The sequence below is a fragment of the Sebastes fasciatus genome, chromosome 8 (assembly GCF_043250625.1).
Source record: "Sebastes fasciatus isolate fSebFas1 chromosome 8, fSebFas1.pri, whole genome shotgun sequence".
NCBI lineage: Eukaryota > Metazoa > Chordata > Actinopteri > Perciformes > Sebastidae > Sebastes > Sebastes fasciatus.
In genome coordinates this window covers 16,458,170-16,480,707 of record NC_133802.1, presented here as the reverse complement: position 1 = coordinate 16,480,707, position 22,538 = coordinate 16,458,170, and the positions used below count along the sequence as shown (strand labels likewise).

The following is a 22,538-nucleotide window of genomic DNA, read 5'->3' as shown; positions in this document are numbered from 1 at the left end:
AACGGGTGTGTGGAAGTCTCGCGAGATATTTTTTCAAGCGCACCTGATTGATTGGCTGCTGAATTTCCAGCCGGAAGAATTCACCTTCCTAAATTGTTTGACCACAGAAACGGAGAAACAATATGATTACTTCACTTCCACCGTATTTATTTTTACACGGTAAGACGATATTCACAACATTATATGCATAAATATAGACTTTTCAGTATTTCTGAAGGGGTTTCAAGTGGAAATGTCGAATATGTCTATTATAAATGTAGCTTATATTATCATATTAGATAACACAATGTGGTCTGATATATGATAAATGGTAGATAGACAGAGGAAAAAAGGTTCATGTTGATGAATATATACTGTAATTCTGTATGTGTTTGCATACATTACAGCTCCATACATACAACATAGTTCAACATTTTATAAAGCTAAACATGCCGTGTGTACTATATTTACACTGTATCCCAAAAACATGCATCATTCTGTGACATTTAATGTTTTTGCACACATTGATGATGTCACTATCGTCCCCTCTCTCTGTAATCCTCCAGACCTGTAACCCCCCCCCTGCCCATTTCTAACACCTGAGCTCATTAGTATGCATTGCTCCCGGGTCAGACCCAAGGCCTATGGAAAGGAGGCCGGGCCGACGTGGGTCTTGAGGTACGGGGTATAACGCATGCGCAGTGTAACTGAAGCTGCGGTCGTGCGTTGCGATTGGCTCAATTTCGGCGAGTGCAGGCCAGATTTCACTGCACATGTGTTATACCCCTAAAGATATGACGCGTTGATGACGCGTGACCCAGCCTCCTTTCCATAGGCCTTGGTCTGACCCAGGTTGTATCTGAATTGTCCTGACCAAGATTTCAACCTGGCTTGGTTTGAATTGACAAAAGGAGGGTTGGACCAGGGTAGGCTAACCCTGGTCCAACCCTGTTCATTTGTATGAAAGTGGTATTAGAGGAGCCCCAGTTTGTGCCTCTTATACATGGAGTAGTGAAAGTAGCCAGCTAACGTTAAGTACATTCAACGTTACTTTACTTGTACTGTAACGTTACTTAACTACAGATTCGAGGTACTTGTACTTTACTTGAGTATCTACATTTTCTACTATGTTACTTGATACATTTCAGAGCTAATGCACTTGTTTAAAGAGCTTGCACACCAGAAACACTAATTGGCAGGTGCATGCAACACTTTGTAATCTCCACACATTCACAACCGACCACATACACTTAAAATATTTCTCAGTTTTTACTGTTTATACCAGTAACCTATCTTTTAGTTTTGTTTGTACACACACAAAAACTGCTTCAAAAAACCTTCAGAAATAGTTAAAATGTGCTAAGTGTCTTCAGTTTCAAGGGTTAGTCAATTGCACTTCCATAATTAAGGCTAAGGGAATAAATATTTTCTCTTTTTGAAGTGCCTTTTCTTTGTCCTCAGAGCTCTGACTGCACTTGTGTTGAGCTCTGAATAACTACAGGTACTTTCCCCTGGCACAAAAGAATAACCTGCTCTTTTCACTTTCGCTATTGACATACACATGTGACACATCTCCTGCTTACAAAACATGATTAAGTGATGCCATTTAATGTTTTTTTTAAACTCGAGAAGGGTAGTTGTGATATTATGACGTGATGCCTTTGTAACACCTCAAACATATAAATTGCAGTATTAACTGTACTTTCCCTCAGGGCTTTTCTCCTTGTACTGTAATGTGCTCAGCTCCACCTTTTCTCTTTCTCTCGTTCTCTCTTTCACCTGCTCCGGATGGCCAGTCCAGGCCTGAAGGGATCTGAGTACTTCTTCCATGAAAGGCAAAAACAGGGCATATATATATATATATATATATATATATATATACACACCACATGACAACATCCAGTCAATAACCATATCTGGTAGGTTATAGAATATGATGCAGTGTGATATATTATACTACACAACAGTATATGAAATACTGTTTTGTATGGACCTATACAGTATATAGTATATAAAATACTCATAACTTTTTGAGTTTTGAATGCAGGACATTTGTTTACTAAAGTATTTTTACATTTTGTGCAAATGTGCACTTTCTGCAAACAATCAATCATTCTGCATTTATGATATGCAATAATGCTGCCACATCTAAATTAAGCCAGTTCTCTTGTGATTTGCTTCTTGACTTTATGTGCTAAATCTTCTCCTCTCTGTATTTGTGCATCCAGGTTTGCCACAGTTGAAATACACAACTAAATAACCTACAACAGTAGACCTACTGATGTCCTCATAGGCACACAGCAGCCTGGAAATGACTGCAAGCAGCTACTAGTCTTCCTCTTTAAGCTAAAGGTCAGTGCATACTTCCATTATTAAGGTCTATGAATGTGTGTGGGCCAGTTAGCACCTCATTGGTGTGAGGTAGAAGGCCTAAGCTGGTGATGTTAAGAAAAATCTCCCCATTAGCACCCTCTGTGGCTCTCAGTAATGAGACCCTTTATGTGAGCTTGCTGGTACTTGTCCAAAGGTGTGTCTACTGTATGTGTGTGTTTCTGTTTGTGTGTGTGCGGTGGTTTGCAGTACGGTGGGTAATTGACTGTGGTTAGAGTGCCAGAGAAACAAAACATATATATTGTATCTGTCAGCCATGTGGAAGCGATTTTTTGTGTGTAACGATAATGATGGCCAACTAGTGTTTTAGGGCTCAGTGAGATGCTATAAATGTAGCTCATTCTGTTAAGTTCACTGTATTAGACAGTTATTCACTAAATACAGCTGTTTTAAGCTCCAAACATTAAAATAACATTACATGAATGCGACACCTTGAGGAAATCCCACACGTTGCTTCATCGACAACCTTTCAAAACCTGTTTCAGTCTCTCATGTTGCAGTCATGTCACTCTGTTGTTAAAACAGAGAAATGTGCTTAGATTCTAAAACTATTAGGTCATCCAGAGTCCCCACCTTCAAGAGTTGCTGGCAGGCATGCTGTGTGTGTTTGCGGAGGCACTGCGGTCTTTCTTTCACAGTGTGAAGGCCTGGTCAGAGTGTGTGGGAGCCAGGATCTAAAGGGAAGAGGTCCGTGCCCCTGACCTGACCCTGAATATTTCCTAATGTGCAGCTTTACCGAAGGTTCCCCTTTCCCCTGAGTGGCTTTGACAAGCTGCTTCCGTAGTAATGGCTCTTAATTTCTGAGTAATTGCTATCTCTAGGTGATGAGGGACAACCCCTCACCCAAGCTGAAAAAAAAATGGTAGAAGACCACAGGTTGTGGGGGTACTTTTTCTTCTGTTCCAGAAAGGCTGAGACCCCTGCTGTTCCTTTGGCCCGGGAGAGATGTGTGTCGAGTGTGGGGCCCTAACCTGAGGAGACAGAGTGCAACGAGTCATGTGCTTGTCTCGGGATGAGTGTTTGTGCTGTGCAGGAGGGGGGGAAACATGGGGGAAGTAGGGGGCTGCAGGGTCAGAGGAAAGAGAGTGGGGGCACTCGCTGCAGGTGAGGGGGATTAGCTGCAGCTAGAGGCCCAAAGAAACTAAATACAGATCTGTCAACCTAATCCTCACAAATAGAAAACAGAGCTGCCCTCCCCTTCACAATCCACATAGTTCAGCACATCCACCTCCTGCTCCTCTGCCCCCCCCGCCCTCCACACACACACACACACACACACACACACACACACACACACACACACACACACACACACACACACACACACACACACTTTCTACCTCAGGCTCTCCTGCTCCTCTGTTTCTCATCAGCTTTTGGCCAGTCTGGCTATGCCGCCTCCTCTCTAATGGCTCCTCAGACCAGCATCCCCTAAAGAGGAGCTGACTGATCACCCAGGGTCCTCTCTGATTGACAGACCAACACGGCCTCACAGAGTGATGAGAGCAAGAGTCAAAGGGGCAAGGCCTCTCTCTGCAGAGACAACAGTCTAAATGAGACCTCCGCCTTGAGCTGCATGGAGCTGAGTAGACCTTTATCAGGCCCTCACACCTCAGTAATGGATGCTGCTAAGTATGAGACCAGCTCAGCGTCAAGCCTGGACTCTGTGCCGACGACACAAATGACAGAGTGCCTGAGTGATAACATCCTGCAATGGATAAACTCTACTAAGCCAGGCATTTTGGAAAGCTTAGCTAAAACGGTATCTCTGACTGCCAGTGACACCAACTATAACTGATGGGTCTGGCTGGACTGCTGAGAGCTATGAATCAGATCCAAGCTACTCCGGTGTTCCCTAGTGCCATATCCGACTGCAGACAGACGCAGGAGTGACGGGACGTACCGGATACAGGCGAAAGTAGGTACTGAGGGATGGCAAGGAGGTTTGCAAGGTGCAGCATTTCAAATAAGATAATCACGTATTCCTCAGCAGGAAAATCTCTACATGTCAATTGGACATGTGATGCTGTCATGAAACTCATTTGTTATAGTAAGGTCAAACTAATAATGCGGAGAATGAGATGGGGATTGGGTTGTAATCAGGGCTGCATCTAACGATTATTGTCATTGTCGATTAATCTGTTGATTATTTTCTCGATTAATTGATTCGTTATTTGGTATAAAATGTCAGAAAATGATGAAAAGTGTTTCCCAAAACCCAAGATGACGTCCTCAAATGTCTTGTTTTATCCACAACTCAAAGATATTCAGTTTACTGTCATAGAGGAGTAAAGAAACCAGAAAATATTCACATTTAAGAAGCTGCAATCAGAGAAATTTGACTTTTTTTCTTCAAAAATTAGTCAAACTGATTAATCAATTTTAAAAAGGGTTGGTGATTAATTTAGCAGTTGACATGTCATCAACACATTATTGCAACTCTAGTTGCAAATGCCAATTACAATTTGCATTTGGTCCCAAGTTGGTAAAATCTTTGTTATATCTCAGAGTCTAACAAATAATAACGAATACTCTATTTTCTTTTTTCATCAGTATTGAGCATGAACAAATAAGTTCATTAAGTAATGTATCTGGCAAAACTTGAGTTGAAACTGTGAAAAACTTAACAGATTTGCCCAGGAGAGAGCACTTGAATTCAATATTTCTATATTCACATTGTGAAAAATGCTGTCAAACCCCAAACCTAAATGGGATTTACAAAGGGAACTATTTTGAAGCTGTTTCATACACCCACCCCCTCTCTTTATTCTGCCTGTCTCACAGCTGTGTCTCATATGTTCATGAGGCCCCTGGAAGTGTGAGACACCAGAAGGGGAACATTTGCAATAGCTCAGCTCCACCTGGTTTGGCTGTTTTAACAGGCCGCCGGTTTGTGCAGTGCACACAGTGGGGTTACGCCAAAAACGTAGACAAGGGCGGACAGGACAGGCAGACAGGGAGGAGGGGAGAGGAAAAAATGTGCCTCCACCCTCTCTTGTCCTTGCTCCCGACCCCACACTGCTTCATTTGAGGGTCAGTTTACCCTGAAAAAGGTTTTACTGTATGGTCTGCGGGTCTGCTTGGTCAGACCCCCCTCCACCGAACCTCATCTGCCTCCCCGTGTACACGGGCCTTCAAAGCTGTTCTCTGAGGCAACACATGAAATAAATATTAATCTGACCTCTGACCGCATGCTTTGAGCTCCTAAATAGAGATAAGCAGGCAGATGGAAAAAGTCAACCAACTCTTACCATCGATAAAAAGGAAGAGAAAAAGAGAACGATATTACTTGGAGATGAAAAGTGTTTTCTTGTGTTCTTGTGGGGGTTTGAAAGTGTTTCCAGTGATGTTTCACTGAACTGCTGTGTGGTCTTCTGTGGAGCTTAGTATCGTGCTCCAACCTGTTGGAGCGGGGAGGTGTGTATTTGTGCAGATTGTCTTAGATCATAGTGGGAAGAGTGTGTGCACTCCTAATGCCCCAGGCCAAATGGAATAAAAGTTTAAAAACTCCCTAAACGGAGAACAGGAAGAAGCAAATATGACATTTAAAGATCTTGTGAGCTCACGTTTGTAAGCCTTGTAACGCTTTATAGTCATGGTTGAACAGCTGCAAGTCACTACAGCTCTGCCCTCGAGTGATTTACTCAGGTACACTGGCTCTGCTGGCAGAAGTGTGTCCACTCTCTTCACTGACCATCGATTAGTTGTCAACTGTTAAATGAATCGCTAACTATTTTGATAATCTATTAATTGATTTGAGATTTTTTTAAAGAAAAAAAGTCTTAATTGTCTGATTTCAGCTTCTTAAATGTGACTATTTTCTGGTTTCTTCACTCCTCTATGACAGTAAACTGAATATCTTTGAGTTGTGGACAAAACAAGACGTTTGATGACGTCATCTTGGGCTTTGGGAAATACTGAAAGACTTTTTTCACAATTTTCTGATATTTTATAGACCAAATAACTAATCGATTAATCTAGAAAATAATCAACAGATTCATTTACAATGAAAATAATCATTAGTTGCAGCCCTATTAATGATACAGGTCTTGACAGTGTGTATCACTGGATGTCTAAATATGTAAGCGGTTGTGTGTATCTTAGACAAAATATTGAGTTTACTGTGAAATACTTGAGAGAAATTGTGTGTATTCGTTTGGCTGTTATTTTTTTCTACGTGTGTGTCGTCGACTGAAGGTTCAAACACTATTTGTTCTGCTTTTGTGCTTTAGTTTTCCTTGTCAAAGGCCCCTCAGTGCAGCTCACCCAGCCTGGCCTCAGCCTGTGCCCACTGTTTACTGTGACTGTCATCAGGCCCATGGAGGCCCAAACAAAGGGGGGTCTGTTCCTATTATCCTGCCCAGGATTGTCAGCCCCTCTCTGGGCACAAACTGCGCCATGGGCTGGGGGGTTGTTGGAGGAGCACCGGGGGGTTTGACCTCGCCAACCTTACAGCAAGGGTGAGAGAGCAAGAGAATGAGGGTAAGGCAATGAGAGCGAGGGAAAAGAAAGTGTGTGTGAGAGAGAGAAAGAGAAAGATGTATAGTTATAACTGAAACCAAGACCCTTTCAAGTCCCCTGTCGGAAACTGCTGTAATGTAAACACCTGCGGCCATTAGCTGATTCTATCTGAGGCACCGGATAGAAATGTTTATATGTTACAGGCTACTACTGGAAGGCCATTTAAAAGCAAATAGAGGATTAGATATACAGAATGAGTAGTGGCAGGCTGTGTAAGCTTTCAGGCTTTAAGCCATGTTGAATTGTCATTGGAAAAAGAGGAGTGGAACGCCTTTGAAGACAAGAACAGCCACATTAAATGGGCAGGAAGGTGAGCTAAGTGTAGAAGACCCCAAGACACGCTCTGCCTCCTTTCCCTTCCTCTGTTTGCAATCATAGCTTAAGCCGTCTGGCAGCCTCTCTTGCTGTGCCATTGAAGTCTAATTTTATTGTCATAAAAATCACCTGGCAAGCTGTAGCCCCTAAAACATCTCAGAGCCTTTTAAAAGTCCACTCTCTGTGTAGTGAAACGGTTTTAGGAGGTCTGTCTGGATAAAGCTGGTGCATCTGAAATCCCTCTGTGTCAGCGAGAGCAGAGCGCACAAGAGGGTCAGGAGCGTTCCATTAAAGTGTGGTGTTTAAGAGGTGCTGGGGCCAGGGGGGCAGATGGAGGGATGAAGCAGCTGCCAAACATCTGCACCCCTCCTTCGCAGTCTGCTCTCTGTCTCTGCACCACCGCCTTTTGTCACAAACTTCCTGCTCCAGCAGCGGGGATAGAAAAGAGCTTGGATATCTTAAAAAAAAAATGCAGCAAATGGTCGTTGTGAGACATCAAACAGATAACCGACTTTTTTTAATGTCTCCCAAACCATGTGAACCAAAGTATTCAGAGAGTGCACCTGCAGATCGCAGCATTGCAAATGCATGTTGCAACCTCTCCCACAGTATTCACCCACACAGGCAAATAATTACTCTCAGATATTATGAAGTCTGTTATTTTCCATAAGCACACCAACACTTGAAAGGCCTATTGTCACTGTCTGGACATCTGTCATTATTGAATCCATACAAGCATGCAGGCACTAGGGATTGTGGGAAAGGAATGGCGAAATGTGCTTTATCATAAACTGAAGCATCATGATACAAATCCTGTCCTAATCCGTTTTGTATTTGTACAGCCTCGAGCCTTTCTCCAAGTGGTAACAAAGGCCAACTTCGCTCTATCCCCATTAGAAACCACAGCATTCTCTCTCTCTCTCTCTCTCTCTCTCTCATTCAATTCAATTTGCTTTATTGGCATGACTGTCAGGTGAACAATATTGCCAAAGCTTCAATTCAATAATAAATTACAAAAAAATAGAAAACAAAAACATATATATACAATTCATCAAGCAAATTACAATATATAGATATTTAAAAAGAACTTGTAAGAAAACAATTTAGTAAGAAGTAATTAATGTTTGTGTGTCAATAAAACAAACAAACAAATAAAAAACAATTAATAACAATATATTGCAATATCAAAAGATAAATGTAAAAAAGCAAAAAACAAACAAACAGAAGAACCCCCTCTCTCTGTCTCTCTCTCTCTCTCTCTCTCCCTCTCTCCCTCCCTCTCCCTCCCTCTCTCCCTCTCTCTCTCTCTCTCTCTCTCTCCCTCCCTCTCCCTCCCTCTCTCCCTCTCTCTCTCTCTCTCTCTCTCTCCCTCTCTCTCCCTCCCTCTCCCTCCCTCTCTCTCTCTCTCTCTCTCTCTCTCTCTCTCTCTTTCTTTCTCTCTCTCTCGCTCCCTCCCTCTTCCTCCCTCTCTCTGTCTCTCTCTCTCTCTCCTGCTCCTCCCAGCACACAGCGCCTCCTCTCCTCTCAACTTGTCCCTGTGTCTCTCTCCAGGGTGAAACTCGTCTGCTCTCAGCCTCCACTCTGCAGTTGCACAGCTGCACTCCAGTTTGGTAGCTGTTGTCCGCTGGCTGCGGATGAGGACAGAGGTCCGCGAGGAACACCAATCAACCCAGAAAACTCAATCAACAAAAAGGACTTTTGAAGTGAAGTTGATGTTTCATTCGGAAGCACTTTCCCTCAACATGAGGGTCCGTACCTGACTTTGGATATTTGAACACAGGCTGCTACAAGTTCATTTTCCTAGAGTTTCAGGCGTAATTACGCACGGCGAGTGAACCATGGCACCGATGTTGGATAGACGTGCTCCGGCTCTGCTCTTGGTCTGGAGCTACTGCGTCCTGGCGGATACCGCTTTCACGAACTTTACTCTGGACAACGAGTTCCACTCCAGCTTCATCCACCGCCGGCTGAAGAGCCAGGAGCGCAGAGAGATGCAGCGGGAGATCCTGTCGATCCTGGGGCTGCCGCACCGGCCGAGACCCAGCCTCCACGGGAAGCACAACGCAGCCCCGATGTTCATGTTGGACTTGTACAACGCCATGTCCACGGAGGGGGACGATGACAGATACTCCTACCCATACAAGCCCGTCTTCACCACCCAGGGGCCCCCCATAGCCAGCCTGCAGGACAACAACTTCTTGAACGACGCAGACATGGTCATGAGCTTCGTCAATTTGGGTAAGGCTCCTTATTCTCTCACCATATGTATGACCAGAAACTAATGAAACAAGATTACAGACATGTTTTAATGATGGCAAAGATAAAGGGCACTAAAGTCACTATTATACTGTATACCATTACTCCAGTCAGTATCCATTCTCTCAAGCTTATTTTTGTGATAAAAAATGACCACATAGTATAATTAGGTGATTCCCTTTGACAGCCTCAGAGACATTAGAGGTTCCTAAAACAGAAATATTCATGATTTTCTTAGGGACACGCACTGTTTTCACACATTTTTGGTTTCTGTAACTACGATACCATACAACTTTATTGTCAGTTTGCACAAATTAATTTTTTTTCATCCATAGGCAGCTCAGTTTGAGAAAAAGTACACATACAATAGACATACTGTTACCATAGACCAAGGGTGCCCAAACTTTTCCCTTGGAGGGCCAAAACTTGAACTCAATGGAGGGCCACGGGCCAAAATTAAACACCTATTGTATTGTATTGTATTGTATTGTATTGTATTGTATTATTAAGATGCAAAATGGTACTAGGATACCAAGTTTTACATAGTTAGCCCCTTAAAACCCACCTGCTGAATACAATTTGGGCTCATTTATGCATTTCCAAGACTGTTTAGGGACCCCAATATGTAGAAATATTAAAATACACTATTTTTAGAATAGACAAAAATAACACATGTATACTGCATTCAAAGAACTGCATGTTTTCCCCAAAACTGCACCTGATTATCACAAAGTGGGCATGTCTGTAAAGGGGAGACTCGTGGTTACCAATAGAACCCATTTTCAGTCACATATCTTGAGATCAGAGGTCAAGAGACCCCTTGACAAACGGCCATGCCAGTTTTTCCCCACCAACATTTAGCCCAACTTTAGAGTGTTAGCCTCCTTCCTGACAAGCTAATATGACATGATATGGTACTAATGGAGTCCTTAGGTTTTCTAGTTTCATATGATGCCACTACCTTCTAACCATAAACCCGAGCCTGGTACGGCCTCCAAAAGACAGTAAAGTCGGTTGGGTCTTTTAATAAAAAAAAAAAGAATTTGCTAACATCTGGCGGGCCATATCAAACCTGATGGCGGGCCAACTTTGGCCCGCGGGCCCCACTTTGGACAACCCTGCCATAGACAGACAGACAAGTAAGACCCATCAGACAAAAAACAAAACACATCACAATTATTCATAAATAACCCATTACAAAATTACCATCTGTCATCTGGATTTACATGTCTTTAGCAGCACATTAATTATTATTTAGCAACAAGATGGACTGATGGACAAAAGCGTTCTTTAGCCTGATGCGGTTAAATGTAGGGATGTATGATCAGAAACTAATAAAAATACAATTTTACAAGATTATATGCATGTTTTTAATGATGGCAAAGATTAAGGCCACTAAAGTCACTATTGTACACCATTACTCCAGTCAGTATCCATTCTCTCAAGCACAACTTATTTTTGTGACCACATAGTATAATTAGGTGATTCTTTTTGACAGCTTCAGAGACATTAGAGGTCCCTAAAACAGAAATATTAATGATTTTCTTAGGGACACACACTGTTTTCACACATTTTTGGTTTCTGTAACTGTTGTTAAGTGATCCGCTAAATGCATCCGTACAGGCTATACATGCATATTCACTGTTTACTGCAAGTATTGCTCTCCACTTGTTGCAACTCACTGCATCGTGATTATTTCAGTCAAAGGACATCGGAGTCAAAGGTGATAGTAGAATCATTATGGACTTTATCTAAGGAGCAGCACTTATATTTGTTCCTGATGTTACACCTACACGCACACACGAGACCTGCACAGCAACGATGTTTACATCCAACTGGCTGCAGTTATCCAGCTAATACCAGGAGTGTCACATTCCAGTGTCCGTCTCTGTTAAACAGCTGTGCAACCAGCTAATGTTCAGGTGCTGCTGGAGCTGCGGATGATGGACCAGCCAGCAGCTAATATGTCAACCATGTGTTATCTAAAGAATGAGTAAGTCAACAGCAGAATGGGTTCAAAGTGCACTGGGTCCTCCCTTCACTCTAATCTGGAGACATCCCTATAGACACACAGACCACAAAATAATGCAAGTCAATGATGATCCAACGTTAGTTTCAGTTGGCTACACGATGAGTCATTGTGTTGTTTAGTTCTTGGTTGTTAAATGCTGTTCCCTGGACCGACAATGTGCTGCTTATCTAATCAGAATGTTTATTGAAATCAAACAGTCTTGGACAATTTTATTGCTGTCAGCAACAATTAGAGGTTGTTAAGAGTAAATAATCACAACATTAGCAGGCGGTGTCAGATTTATGGATAGATAAACACGTCGTTATAATTCAATTTGCTCAACAAATTATGCAGTCACACAGCAACTGCTCCACTTGCTCCAGATGAGTAGCTGTGTTTGATTTAAGTGTATTAGCCTTTACCATAATTTGGAGAAAATAGCAAATTAAATTCTGAGCAGGCATACGGTGGCTAAATGTTTGCTAAATGATGTTTTTGTGAAATTATGGTAGGATTTGGAAGCTTACATTCAACCCTGGAAAGATCATTGTTGGAGTGTGTTGGCAAGAGAGAGGGAGGTGACACTGGTTCCTCCACTCTGCACTGTGTAATTACTGTGGGAGCTGCTGCATTGTGACTATTTTTGACAGGCTGTGACACAGATGGATCTGACCACAGAGACTCGCAAAGTTAAGGGCCGGGGCTGCAGTGAGCTGACGAGGAAGAAGGGAGCTTTTGAGAGAGAGAGAGAGAGAGAGAAAGAAAGACGACAGATGGTTTGGGACTCGGTCCATTTCTTTTTGCAAGGATGATGCTTAAAAGCAGACAGAGAATCAAAACAAAGATGGGAAAATGTTATTTAATATATCAGATGATCATGAAAAGACGTCTTGTGGCTAATGCAATTACTGATGGCATTTGTCCTGGTTGAGTCTTCTTCATGGCACATGTTCAGTGTTTCCAAATATGTCACTCATTTGGATATAAAGTGTTGTCATTGTGTGTGCTATCTGCCACGTGTTGCATCCGTCAGTAGGGTTCATTGTTCGGTTTCTCCCCGAGTCTCATGTAATACCATCAAATGTGTGTCCAGGCAGCTTGATTCAAAACAGCAGATATTGTGCTGTTTCATTACCCTTCACATGAGAGAGAGAGAGAGAGAGACAGAGACAGAGACAGAGACAGAGAAGTATGTGATGTCTATCGAATGGATTGACTGTTTCCTCTCCAAATTCCTTCCTTTCCACATTTGCTCATTGTGGGTTTGTTTTCTTATTTAGGTTGTCTGAGAGCAAAATGAGTGTGGCTTTTATTTAAAAACTGTCCCTCAAAGCTCTGCATGTCTCCATAACTACCGTGCCAAGGTACATTAGTCAGACTTTGCACACTGGTTGCTGCTTCCTGAGCGGCCTGTTTTCATGCACTGGTTTGTGATTTTATTTAAGGCTAAATACTATGACAGGAATGTATCTGATTTTATTATAATGATAGAACGTAAACTACGTCAAAGAACATATCTCAGTGCACTACACTTAATATTAATCTAAAAAATATCTTCCTTCCTGATTGCCAGTCAGGGGAGCTGCTACACGTTGTTGTCAGCTTGTGTTGAGCGTTGCAGACTCCAGTGCAGCCAGCTAGGGCGGGTGTGGGCTTTGGGACAGACCCCAGACCAGGGACGTCCTCTCACTGAGTCACTTCAGTTTAAAAGCCCCAGCTGTGTAAATGGCTTACGGCATACATTCAGAATGTACACTGCTACACGAAACACCGGTCACCCATGGCACTGGGTGTGTGCCGGACACGCCATGATAACACGCCAGCGAGTGAACACAACACGCACATTCCCTGTCTCTCAGGGTGGCGACTGAAAAGTATACAAAAAGACAAATAATAAAAAAGTGCATTTTAACATTTTACTTGCCAACATTTATACAAATTATGTCCTTCTGCACACGCATCACTTCCTTTTTGTAACTATTATTTAACGTAGTCCCAGTGGTCTCTGGCAGCATTAGCCCTCAGCCACCATGAATTAAGGCATTTCCTCCTTAACAAACCACAGCTTCCAGGGCTTTTAACCGCTACTTTGGCCTGTGCTGCGCTACAGTTCAGTTCAGTTCATGTTAAACCCTCACACAGGCCGGTAACCATTCAGGCACACGCAAAAACACTCATAATGCCCATCCTGAAAATCCCATTTACACTTCCCAGCCCACAGGAAAGGGCTGTGACTTGGAAGTCTGCTATTTGCATCCTGGATGACTGAAACGGTAGCAGCATAAACACCTGTGTTTGTGTGGGAGGGAGGGTTGCAGTCTTTTACTGTAAAATGTTATCGTAAGGTGTGTTAGTCACCGCTTCCTTATTTTGTCTGTACCCATGCAGTCTGGCATGGATTAACGTAGCCTTGGGTGAGTGTAAGGGAAAAAGGCAACGCTATATTCCTTGTTCGCATGTTTTTGTACATTAAGGGTGACCAATAATTCAATATAATGGTTCATTCATCTTCAGCGGATTCATATTGGTATGATATGGTCTTATCATCATATTGTTCTAAGTTAAAGGGTAAGACTGATGTTTTTCTAATTGTCATCAAATCCCATGAAAAGACCAAAACTAACAGTATACATATTGTATATGTATATTATCATATTGTCCATCTCTTAAAGGAACAGTGTATAACATTTCGGGGGATCTATTAGCAGAAATGGAATATAATATTCAATATTAAGGTATGATGACCTCTGATCGAGGCGAATGGCATTGCCACGGTTTTTCACCGAGCAGCTCACATTACTGCAGTCTTGGAAAGGGAGGAGTGAGCAGAGGGGTACTCAGTTGGTTGCAATCTGCAACCAAACCCCAGATGCCTCCAAATTCTACACACTGTCCCTTTTAATACTTTCCAATTTTCCTACCCTGTCTATGGCATTCAGCATTCTTTAAAGAAATTAAATCCTAAAGAATTTGTTTCATTTTATTAAAAAGATTTGTTGACAAAAAAGAAAGTATAGAATATCATCAGACCTGTCCTTTAATGATTCAAAGCTGTAAGCAGTAATTCAAAACTTACAAAAGTAACTGTTGAATTTTTTTCTTTTACGCATATGAGGAGTTTGGTCTTGTGTATTGTGTAACAGTAACACAATTTATTGTTTTGATTACATTTATTTGATTATTCTATATGTGATTTTGCATACATTTGCCATATAACGATACATATCAGTATATTAGAATATCCTAATTAGTGTGATGATGGCTGCCTTGGTTTCTGTGCATGCTGGCTCACTGTCACACTGTCATGGCTTACTGTTCTTATAAACGTGCTTGTTCATTCTGTAGCGTTTTCAGTAAATAAACCCTGGCTGATGGGTCCCTGCATGTGTAACAGTGTTGCTGTTAGTCAGCCTCTATGTCTGGACACTCTGAGGGGGTGCTGTTGGAAAGTAAAAGCATTGAAAACGTGAGCAAATATCAAGCCAGTGAAAAAAATGTGCTACCAGGGAGCATTTAATTGCTCAGTGTTCTGCTGCTGTTAATCCGCACCAGATGTGATAGATTTCACTAAACGGAGTTGAAAAGCAGTACACAAACAAAGCTCTACTGCTTTCTCTCGTTGCTGCAATATGCAACATTTTGATAGTCGTTATCTCAAACAATTCAAGCCGGGATTTTGCCATAGACTGTATCAAATATGGACGTAGTGTCCGTGACGTCGCCCAGAGTTTTCTGAAGAGCGGTAGTGAAGCAACAAGTGGGCGGCTTCGGCCTTCGCCATCCTGGCAGTGACGCCTAACTCCTGGTTAATCCAAAAATGGGCAAAAAGGTGGATCGTCGGCCCGGATGACGCAGCAGAGCAGACAGCTAGCGACCTGAGATGGCCCTCGCCTGTCACTCAAAGCGGCCACGCCCTCAATTATGCCTAACTTTATATATAGAGACCAAAACTATTTTCTGTATCAGGCTGTAAACATGTTTATTTCTGTTGTCAAGTTGAGCATTTTAGCATGGGGGTCTATGGGGATTGACTCGCTTTTGGAGCCAGCCTCAAGTGGCCATTTGAGGAACTTCCACATTGGCTTCATTTCTCTACACCGTAAGTTGCCGCTTGGATGTTGCACATGATGACCAATTTTAGTGTTAGGATTGTGTCATGTTGAAGCTTCGCCTATATTTGACTAGTGAGTTGAGGCTGTGATCAGAGGTATCATAACAGACCTGGCTGAGTGAGTCAGTGCACTAGCAGGTAATTATCCTCTGCGTTACCTTGGTGACCTGACGGGGCACCACCTGGCCCTCCGCCATTCATGGCCCTCCGTCTGCTGCCACACAGTTTGTCTGCCAGCTCTCTCTGAATTTATAGAATATGTTAACAGGAAGGTAATGGAGAGCTGAGAGGGGAAGAAATGTCTAAGTGGTAAATTAGTTTAGATTTATGAGAGGCTCTGGCTTTTAGACAGCATTCACCGTCACCGGCTCGCACACTCACGGCCGCATGCTCGGAAGCCGTTGTGTCACAATGCAGTCACGCGAGAGGCACGCAGCCCTAGTTTTATAGCCGATAGTAGAGAAGCAGAGAGGTCCACACTTGTAATTTCAAATGAATAGCTCCAATATCTCTTTTTTGTTTTAAAAAAACATACTCGTAATCTCCCGTTCATTCCCTCCCCACCCTTCTCTCTGTTGCTCCTCACATTCCTCTTCACAGTGGGCTGCCCATGGTGCTGAGGTTAATACAGATGTTTCCCTCTGTCTACAGGCCAAAGCAGCTGTGCAGAGAAACTTTATCTTTTCAGAGTCCAACAAGTCCCCTCGTCTCGACCTCCACCACCACGTCTGGCCCTGTCTCCAATCTGTCCCACACACGCAGGACCATCCGACACCAAATTTCCCTCCCAACCCTCCTGAACCAACAGTATTGATTATCAGCACTGGCCTCCTAGTTTTAATTAGTTAGTTATCATATGGTCCCAGTGGCGTTGTGTGGTGTTTAGTCTCCAACCTCCTGCTCTGGCCCTCACCTCCAGGGGTTTAAACCTCCCGTGCTTCCAGACATAAAACATTTCAACACTTTCTCAAGTTCTTTTGTGTGTTTTTCCACTCCCCACCTCTCTCTCACACACACATACTATACTCATACACACACTTTCTCTGAACCCGAATCACAGCTTTCCCTTTCTCTCTAGTTCATTTCTCACTCCTTCTGATGGATGTGTCTGTCTCGGTCTCTCCAGTCTCACACTAGAAGCTGCTTCCTCAAATGTGTTTGAGGAGGCTTCTCATCACACGAGGAGCAGAAAATTAAAACAAGTATGTGTTGAAGGCCAGTCATTCCTCTGTGTGTCCTTGACACTGTTAGTACGCCTTTCTCCCTCCCATAGATTTATGTAATCGCTTCTGTTTGCACTCCTAGTGAACTAAAAGCACACATTTGTACGTACGTGCATGTGTGGAGAGAAACGCACACACACTTTAGTTTTTTTGCCCAAGAGGAATGTTTCTGGAGCTAATTAGTGTTATTGAGCGCATGTTTTATTGCCTTCTGCTGGACAGGGAGTGAGCAGAAGCAGAGGAATGTAACAGTTGGTACAGATAGCCCTGCCTGCCTGTCAGGTAATTTCTCTTAATGCTCTCCGCAGTTTGATGTATTACACTGAGGTCAGGTGCGGAAATAAATAACACAAATGGAGACAAAGAATCTCTCTTAAGCTTCAGGCAGCTTTACAAAGTCCACAGCCACAGAAATCCAGGAAAATCCTGTTGTTTTCCCATTTATCGGCTCTGAGATTCACCTGTTGAACCCAGGAGTCCAGAATGACATCTGGATGTACATAGCAGAGCCTCTGTGCTCTTGGCCAGGCTGAGGCACTTGCTGGGAGGGATGATGAAACACTCTGCGGGTGGGACTTGACAATGTGGCGAGTGGTCAAATGGTCCAGATGTACTAAGCAGCGGGCGTTCTAGCTTCGCTACGATGATGGACGGAGCTCCTTCATTGCCAGGAATGTTGGGCTCATTTCAGTTTTTCTAATAATTTCACTCTCTTGCTCTGACTTTATCTTTCTCTGTCTGTCTCTCCAAACGTAGCTCCAGTTTTATGTTAAACTCACATAATTTGTCCTTTTATACAATGTGCAACCCAAGCAAAATGCATATAAAATGAAGATTAATTGATACATTAAAGTGAGCTGCAAGATTATAAAAAAAGTGCAGTGGATAACAGAATGAATGATATTCCCACCCATTTAGCCACTTCTCTTTCATCTGGGTTACTTTGGCCTTGCCTTATCAGTGACCAGCAGCACATAATACTCCCCTGCACTTTCATGACGGCGGGTACCAAGCAGCGAAGCTGAGAGAGCAGATGTGGGCCAGAGCACAGCCAGAGATCCTGGGACCAACAGCTCCGCTGCTGCAAAAACAAATACAGCACTCTTTGCTTGGTATTGGGGCACTGACGGGGCGGAGGGGAGAGGAGGAAAGGAAGGAGGAGAGGAAAGGAAAGGCGAAGAGGAGAGGGGAAAGGTGGATCACGAATGGATGCTGTGCATTTCTTCAAACGGAGTGCATTTCTTTCTCTATTCCTTTTCCTTGTGGTCACATAGTGTGCTTTAGAGCATTCGTGTTAGGGCAGAGTGTTTGTGCATAGTAAAACTCTATTTTAGAGCCACTTACCCTGCCCAGCCACCAGCTGCATCGTGTGATGTGTGTTAGCTCTCTGAGCGGAAGATTGCGTTAGCGGAAGCCCGTAATACTGTCCAGATTCCTCTACAGGTTCCAACAGCCAAATCAAAGCTCGTAAAAGCCAAGCAACAACTGTATGCAAGTGTTCTTTTTTATGATAAGTGATGAAATTTTGCGCCTGTGCAGCGTGGAATATGAACTACATTTGGCAGGTTTCTATTTATTTAGGCAAGCGTGCAGCTGTGTTTCCCGTGTTTCCTCCACTGCTATTTTGTTTATTTTAAAAAGCAATGGGCTGTAATTAAACAAAATAAACAACAAGCTGTTAAAATCAGGGTGCCAGTGTGCCCGTCATGTGTGCATAAGATGCCGTTGTGGGATTCAGGAGGAAATTATAAAAAAGTTTTATGTAGACACCGGGAAATCTGTGTGTCTCTTTGTGCCAATGTGCGTATTGTATGTGAGTTTTCCTGAGGTCTATAATAAGAGGCGGCTTGGCTGGTCGAGGAGGGTGTGGCCCCTGTGGCCACAAAATTAAAGAACATAAAAACAAGGGGATGAGGGGAAGAGTGCGAGGGGGAAACTGAATGGCTGTGGTTCCACGTCTCTGAGTTGTTTTATCCTGCAGTTAAGAGGAAGTGCAGATGGTTACTGTGGCGTTAGCAGGGAGAGATCCCTCACTGCTTGGCACAGATCTCGCCACACCCCTTCAACCCTGTCTCTCAACGCATTATATCACACCACAGAACAATGACCGCTGAAGATTTAGGATGTGGTTTCTTTGTTGTCACCGTTGCCTTTCACTAATGTGCAATCTCTCTTGACCGACCTCTGAGGGAACATGATGATGTGTAAGTTCCCATTTCTTAGATGACTCAATTTGTCCTGCAGGACCTTCAGTCACTGTAGTATGGGCTCTTCAGATTCACCACTTTGGCTTACAGTAAAGAAGAGGTTCATCCCAAATATATATATATATATATATATATATACGTGTGTATATATATATATATATATATATATATATATATATATATATATGTGTGTTCATCCAAAATACAGCCGGTTCTCATAGACAGCAGATGGACAGCAGATCCCAGATCAGCTTTGACTGCTTGTTTTCCTCCGGTCTGTGAAATCTTGCAGATACCGCTAGGAGCACCGGAGGACACAGAGGCACATGATTTTTTTCAGGTTACCTGCTTGGTGTACTATTGTCACGATATAGCGACTGTTTTATAAAAATAACTTTTCACTTTCACTTATCATATTTGCTCCAATCTCGCCTACTTCAACTTTAAGTTCACTAATTAACATGTTATGTTTCATTTGTTTAATGTAAAAACTACAGGGATTTTTTATAGACCATTTCACAGTTGTATATGTAAACATTGTAGGGCTGTCAATCAACTCAAATATTTAATCACGAATAATCGCATGATTGTCAAAAGTTTATCGTGATTAATCATAAAATGAATCGCACATTTTTTATCTGTTCAAAATGTACCTTAAAGGGAGATTTGTCACGTATTTAATACTTTTACAGTATCTATATGGGAGTGGGCAAATATGCTGCTTTATGCAATTGTATGTACAGTATATATTTATTACTGGAAATCAATTAACAACACAAAACAATGACAAATATTGTCCAGAAACCCTCGCAGGTACTGCATTTAACATAAAATATATGCTCCAATCATAACATGGCAAACTGCAGCCCAACAGGCAACAACAGCTGTCAGTGTGTCAGTGTGCTGACTTGACTATGACTTGCCCCAAACTGCATGTGATTATCATAAAGTGGGTATGTCTGTAAAGGGGAGACTCGTGGGTACCCATAGAACCCATTTTCATTCACATATCTTGAGGTCAGAGGTCAAGGGACCCCTTTGAAAATGGCCATGACAGTTTTTACTCGCTAAAATTTTGCGCAACTTTGGAGCGTTATTTAGTTTCCTTCATAACAAGCTAGTATGACATGATTGGGAACAATAGATTCCTTAGGTTTTCCAGTTCCATATGATACCAGTATCTTCACTCTTTGAAACTGAGCTTACTACAACCTAAAATTCGCAAGTTGTGTTAATGTGTTAAAGAAATTGGTGACGTTAATACGAATTGGCGTTAACACGTTATTATCGCGATAACTTTGACAGCCCTAAAACATTCCAAATGATGTAAGCTGACAGGTAGTAAACATTGGGTCCACTGGTTGCATGGCACCTGCTCCCAGCCACAATATAGAACAGCATTATACATTATAAACCCCTGCAAATTGTCATTTTTACACTTCACTCTTTGTACAGATTAAACAAGATATTACTTCTTAAATACTAAGCTTAAGAGGTGCTGGTAGGTGGCATGGCTGTCACCTTTGTATAGAGCCAGGGCTAGCTGTATCCCCCTGTTTTCAGTCTTTATGCTAAGCTAAGCTAACCAGCTTCATATTTAACGGACAGATATGAGAGTGGTATCAATCTTCTCATCTAACTGCCAGAAAGCGAATAAGCGTACTTCCTGAAATGTCGAACAATTCCTTTAACTATCTGCATGAATAGGTACCAGTAGTGGTAAGGTCATTTGTGATTTTGTAGTTTGGATGGACCTACCCTTTAGCACAGCTGCTGCGCGGGTGCTCTGTAAAGGACCGAGGTAGAGCGCCAAAGAGAGGCTTTACAGTCAGATACATTCCTGTGAGTTCCAGGCTGTTGCATATCCAGTATAAATCTCTGGTCCATGATGCCCAGCAAAGCATGAGGTGGAACCCAGCACTACAGTTTACGGGTGCAGAGAGAGGGAGAGAGAGAGAGGTCAACAAAGCTGCTGTGAGTATAATCTGAGACCTCTCCGTGGCCCTCAGGCTAGAGAGAACTCAGAAAAGTTTGGTCTGACCACAAGTCTTAAATGTATAGACTCTTCTTCCTGTGGTTACTGCTTCTACTTGCAGACAGGCTCAAAGGCATGTGTACGTGATCGTGCACACACACATGTTGCGGTGAGTTAATGATCGTTAAGTATGAGTAAGTTATAGCATGAAACTCCGCTGACCCTTTCCCAGGGAGCCAGTGCTGTCAGGCCCTACAGCAGTACAAATACATCACACAGGCATGATGTCATCAGTAGTCGCCAGTGGGCAGGATGTTTCCTAACGTGGTAATCGGCCTACTGTGGGTAGTCACCGGGTACCCAGGAGATCAAACCCTCTCTACTCTTTATAGGATAAACATCTTGAGCAATCTGCCCCTTCCTTGCACTCAGTTTTTCTTCCTCTCTCTCCTTATTTAGCTTATGGAAACTTTGACTTACTCGTTCCCAGCACTGGGCTTAAAACATTGTTGAAGTCGGAGCAACAGAAAGAAAGACGGGTCATTATGGTGCATCAATCAAATTTGCATGACTCTATATAGTGTTACAGTCCCCTTCATTTACTTCCACATGAAATGATATGACCCTGATTTGACTTATTGCTTTTCTGGTTTTGGAATCAGGTGTGCTGTTGGAGTTAATGGGCTCTACAGGGATGCAGAATGAGGTGCAGATGATGGTTGCACAGCTATCTCAAGAGAACTGAAGGTGGGGTGTGAGGAGAGGAGAGGGGAGGGAGGGGGGGTGTCTTAATCTGTCGGTAGAGAGAAGTGAGAGTGGAGCCAGAGGTGAGATCCCCCTCCTGCAGAGCAGCGGAAGCGTGCAAGGCGCGACTGAGGGGTGTGAGGGTGCCGAACAGACACTTGGGCTAATGCGAGCCGTCAGATTTGGCCGCTGCTGCTCCGGAGCTTGAGGTGTCGGAGAAGTGTCTTAGGTCTACTGGCCCAGCTGGAGAGGGGGAGTGGAGAGGGAAAAGGGAAGAGAGGGAAGAGAGAAAAATTAGTTAAAGGATAAAGCTGGTTATATTCTGTATTTTTGTTATTGTCAACAAATTGAATACTTTCTGATTTCACCAGGATGTCAGTGGCTCTCAGCCGCAAGCCCATTTGTTCCTAACTACGAAATGGGTCACAAATGTATGATTTAATTTTTTTTAAAGGCTAGTTAATTAATTTCCTTAAACAACTGAGAAATGTAATTTTTAACAGATGTTACTCAAACAGCAGTAAATAGTGTATTTGCTGGGGACTATTTACAACTGCGGATTTGGTGCACTAGCGAGTATTTACAGCAGCAGGATGGTGTATGTTGGATCGACTGCAGTGCCCATGTTCATGGTAATGAAGAAACATCTCACCCATTTTTTTTTTTTTAGCAAGAGACATAAGCTATATCAGGCTTTGTACATTGCCAATAGCAGAAATAAGTTTTCTCCTTCTTTTATGGTCCTTTAATAACGTTTCAGCCACCGCAGTCATCGCCTCTATTGCAGTCCCGCCATAGTCAAAGG

The 22,538-nt window shown here is 42.9% G+C and overlaps 1 protein-coding gene across 2 annotated transcripts in view; it reads left to right on the top strand.

Moving 5' to 3' along the window:
• The first annotated feature begins 25 nt into the window (after positions 1-25).
• bmp7b (bone morphogenetic protein 7b) overlaps positions 26-22,538 on the top strand; it is a 36,636-nt gene continuing 14,123 nt past the window's right edge. Inside the window, exons 1-2 of one of the 2 annotated variants that reach the window (XM_074643827.1) lie at positions 26-159; positions 8,758-9,444. In XM_074643827.1, coding sequence (XP_074499928.1) covers positions 9,045-9,444 — 400 coding nt within the window. In that variant the 5' untranslated portion in view covers positions 26-159; positions 8,758-9,044. Of the gene's footprint in view, positions 160-2,185; positions 2,332-8,757; positions 9,445-22,538 lie in introns of those variants that run through there. The other variant, XM_074643826.1, reaches the window with a different exon arrangement.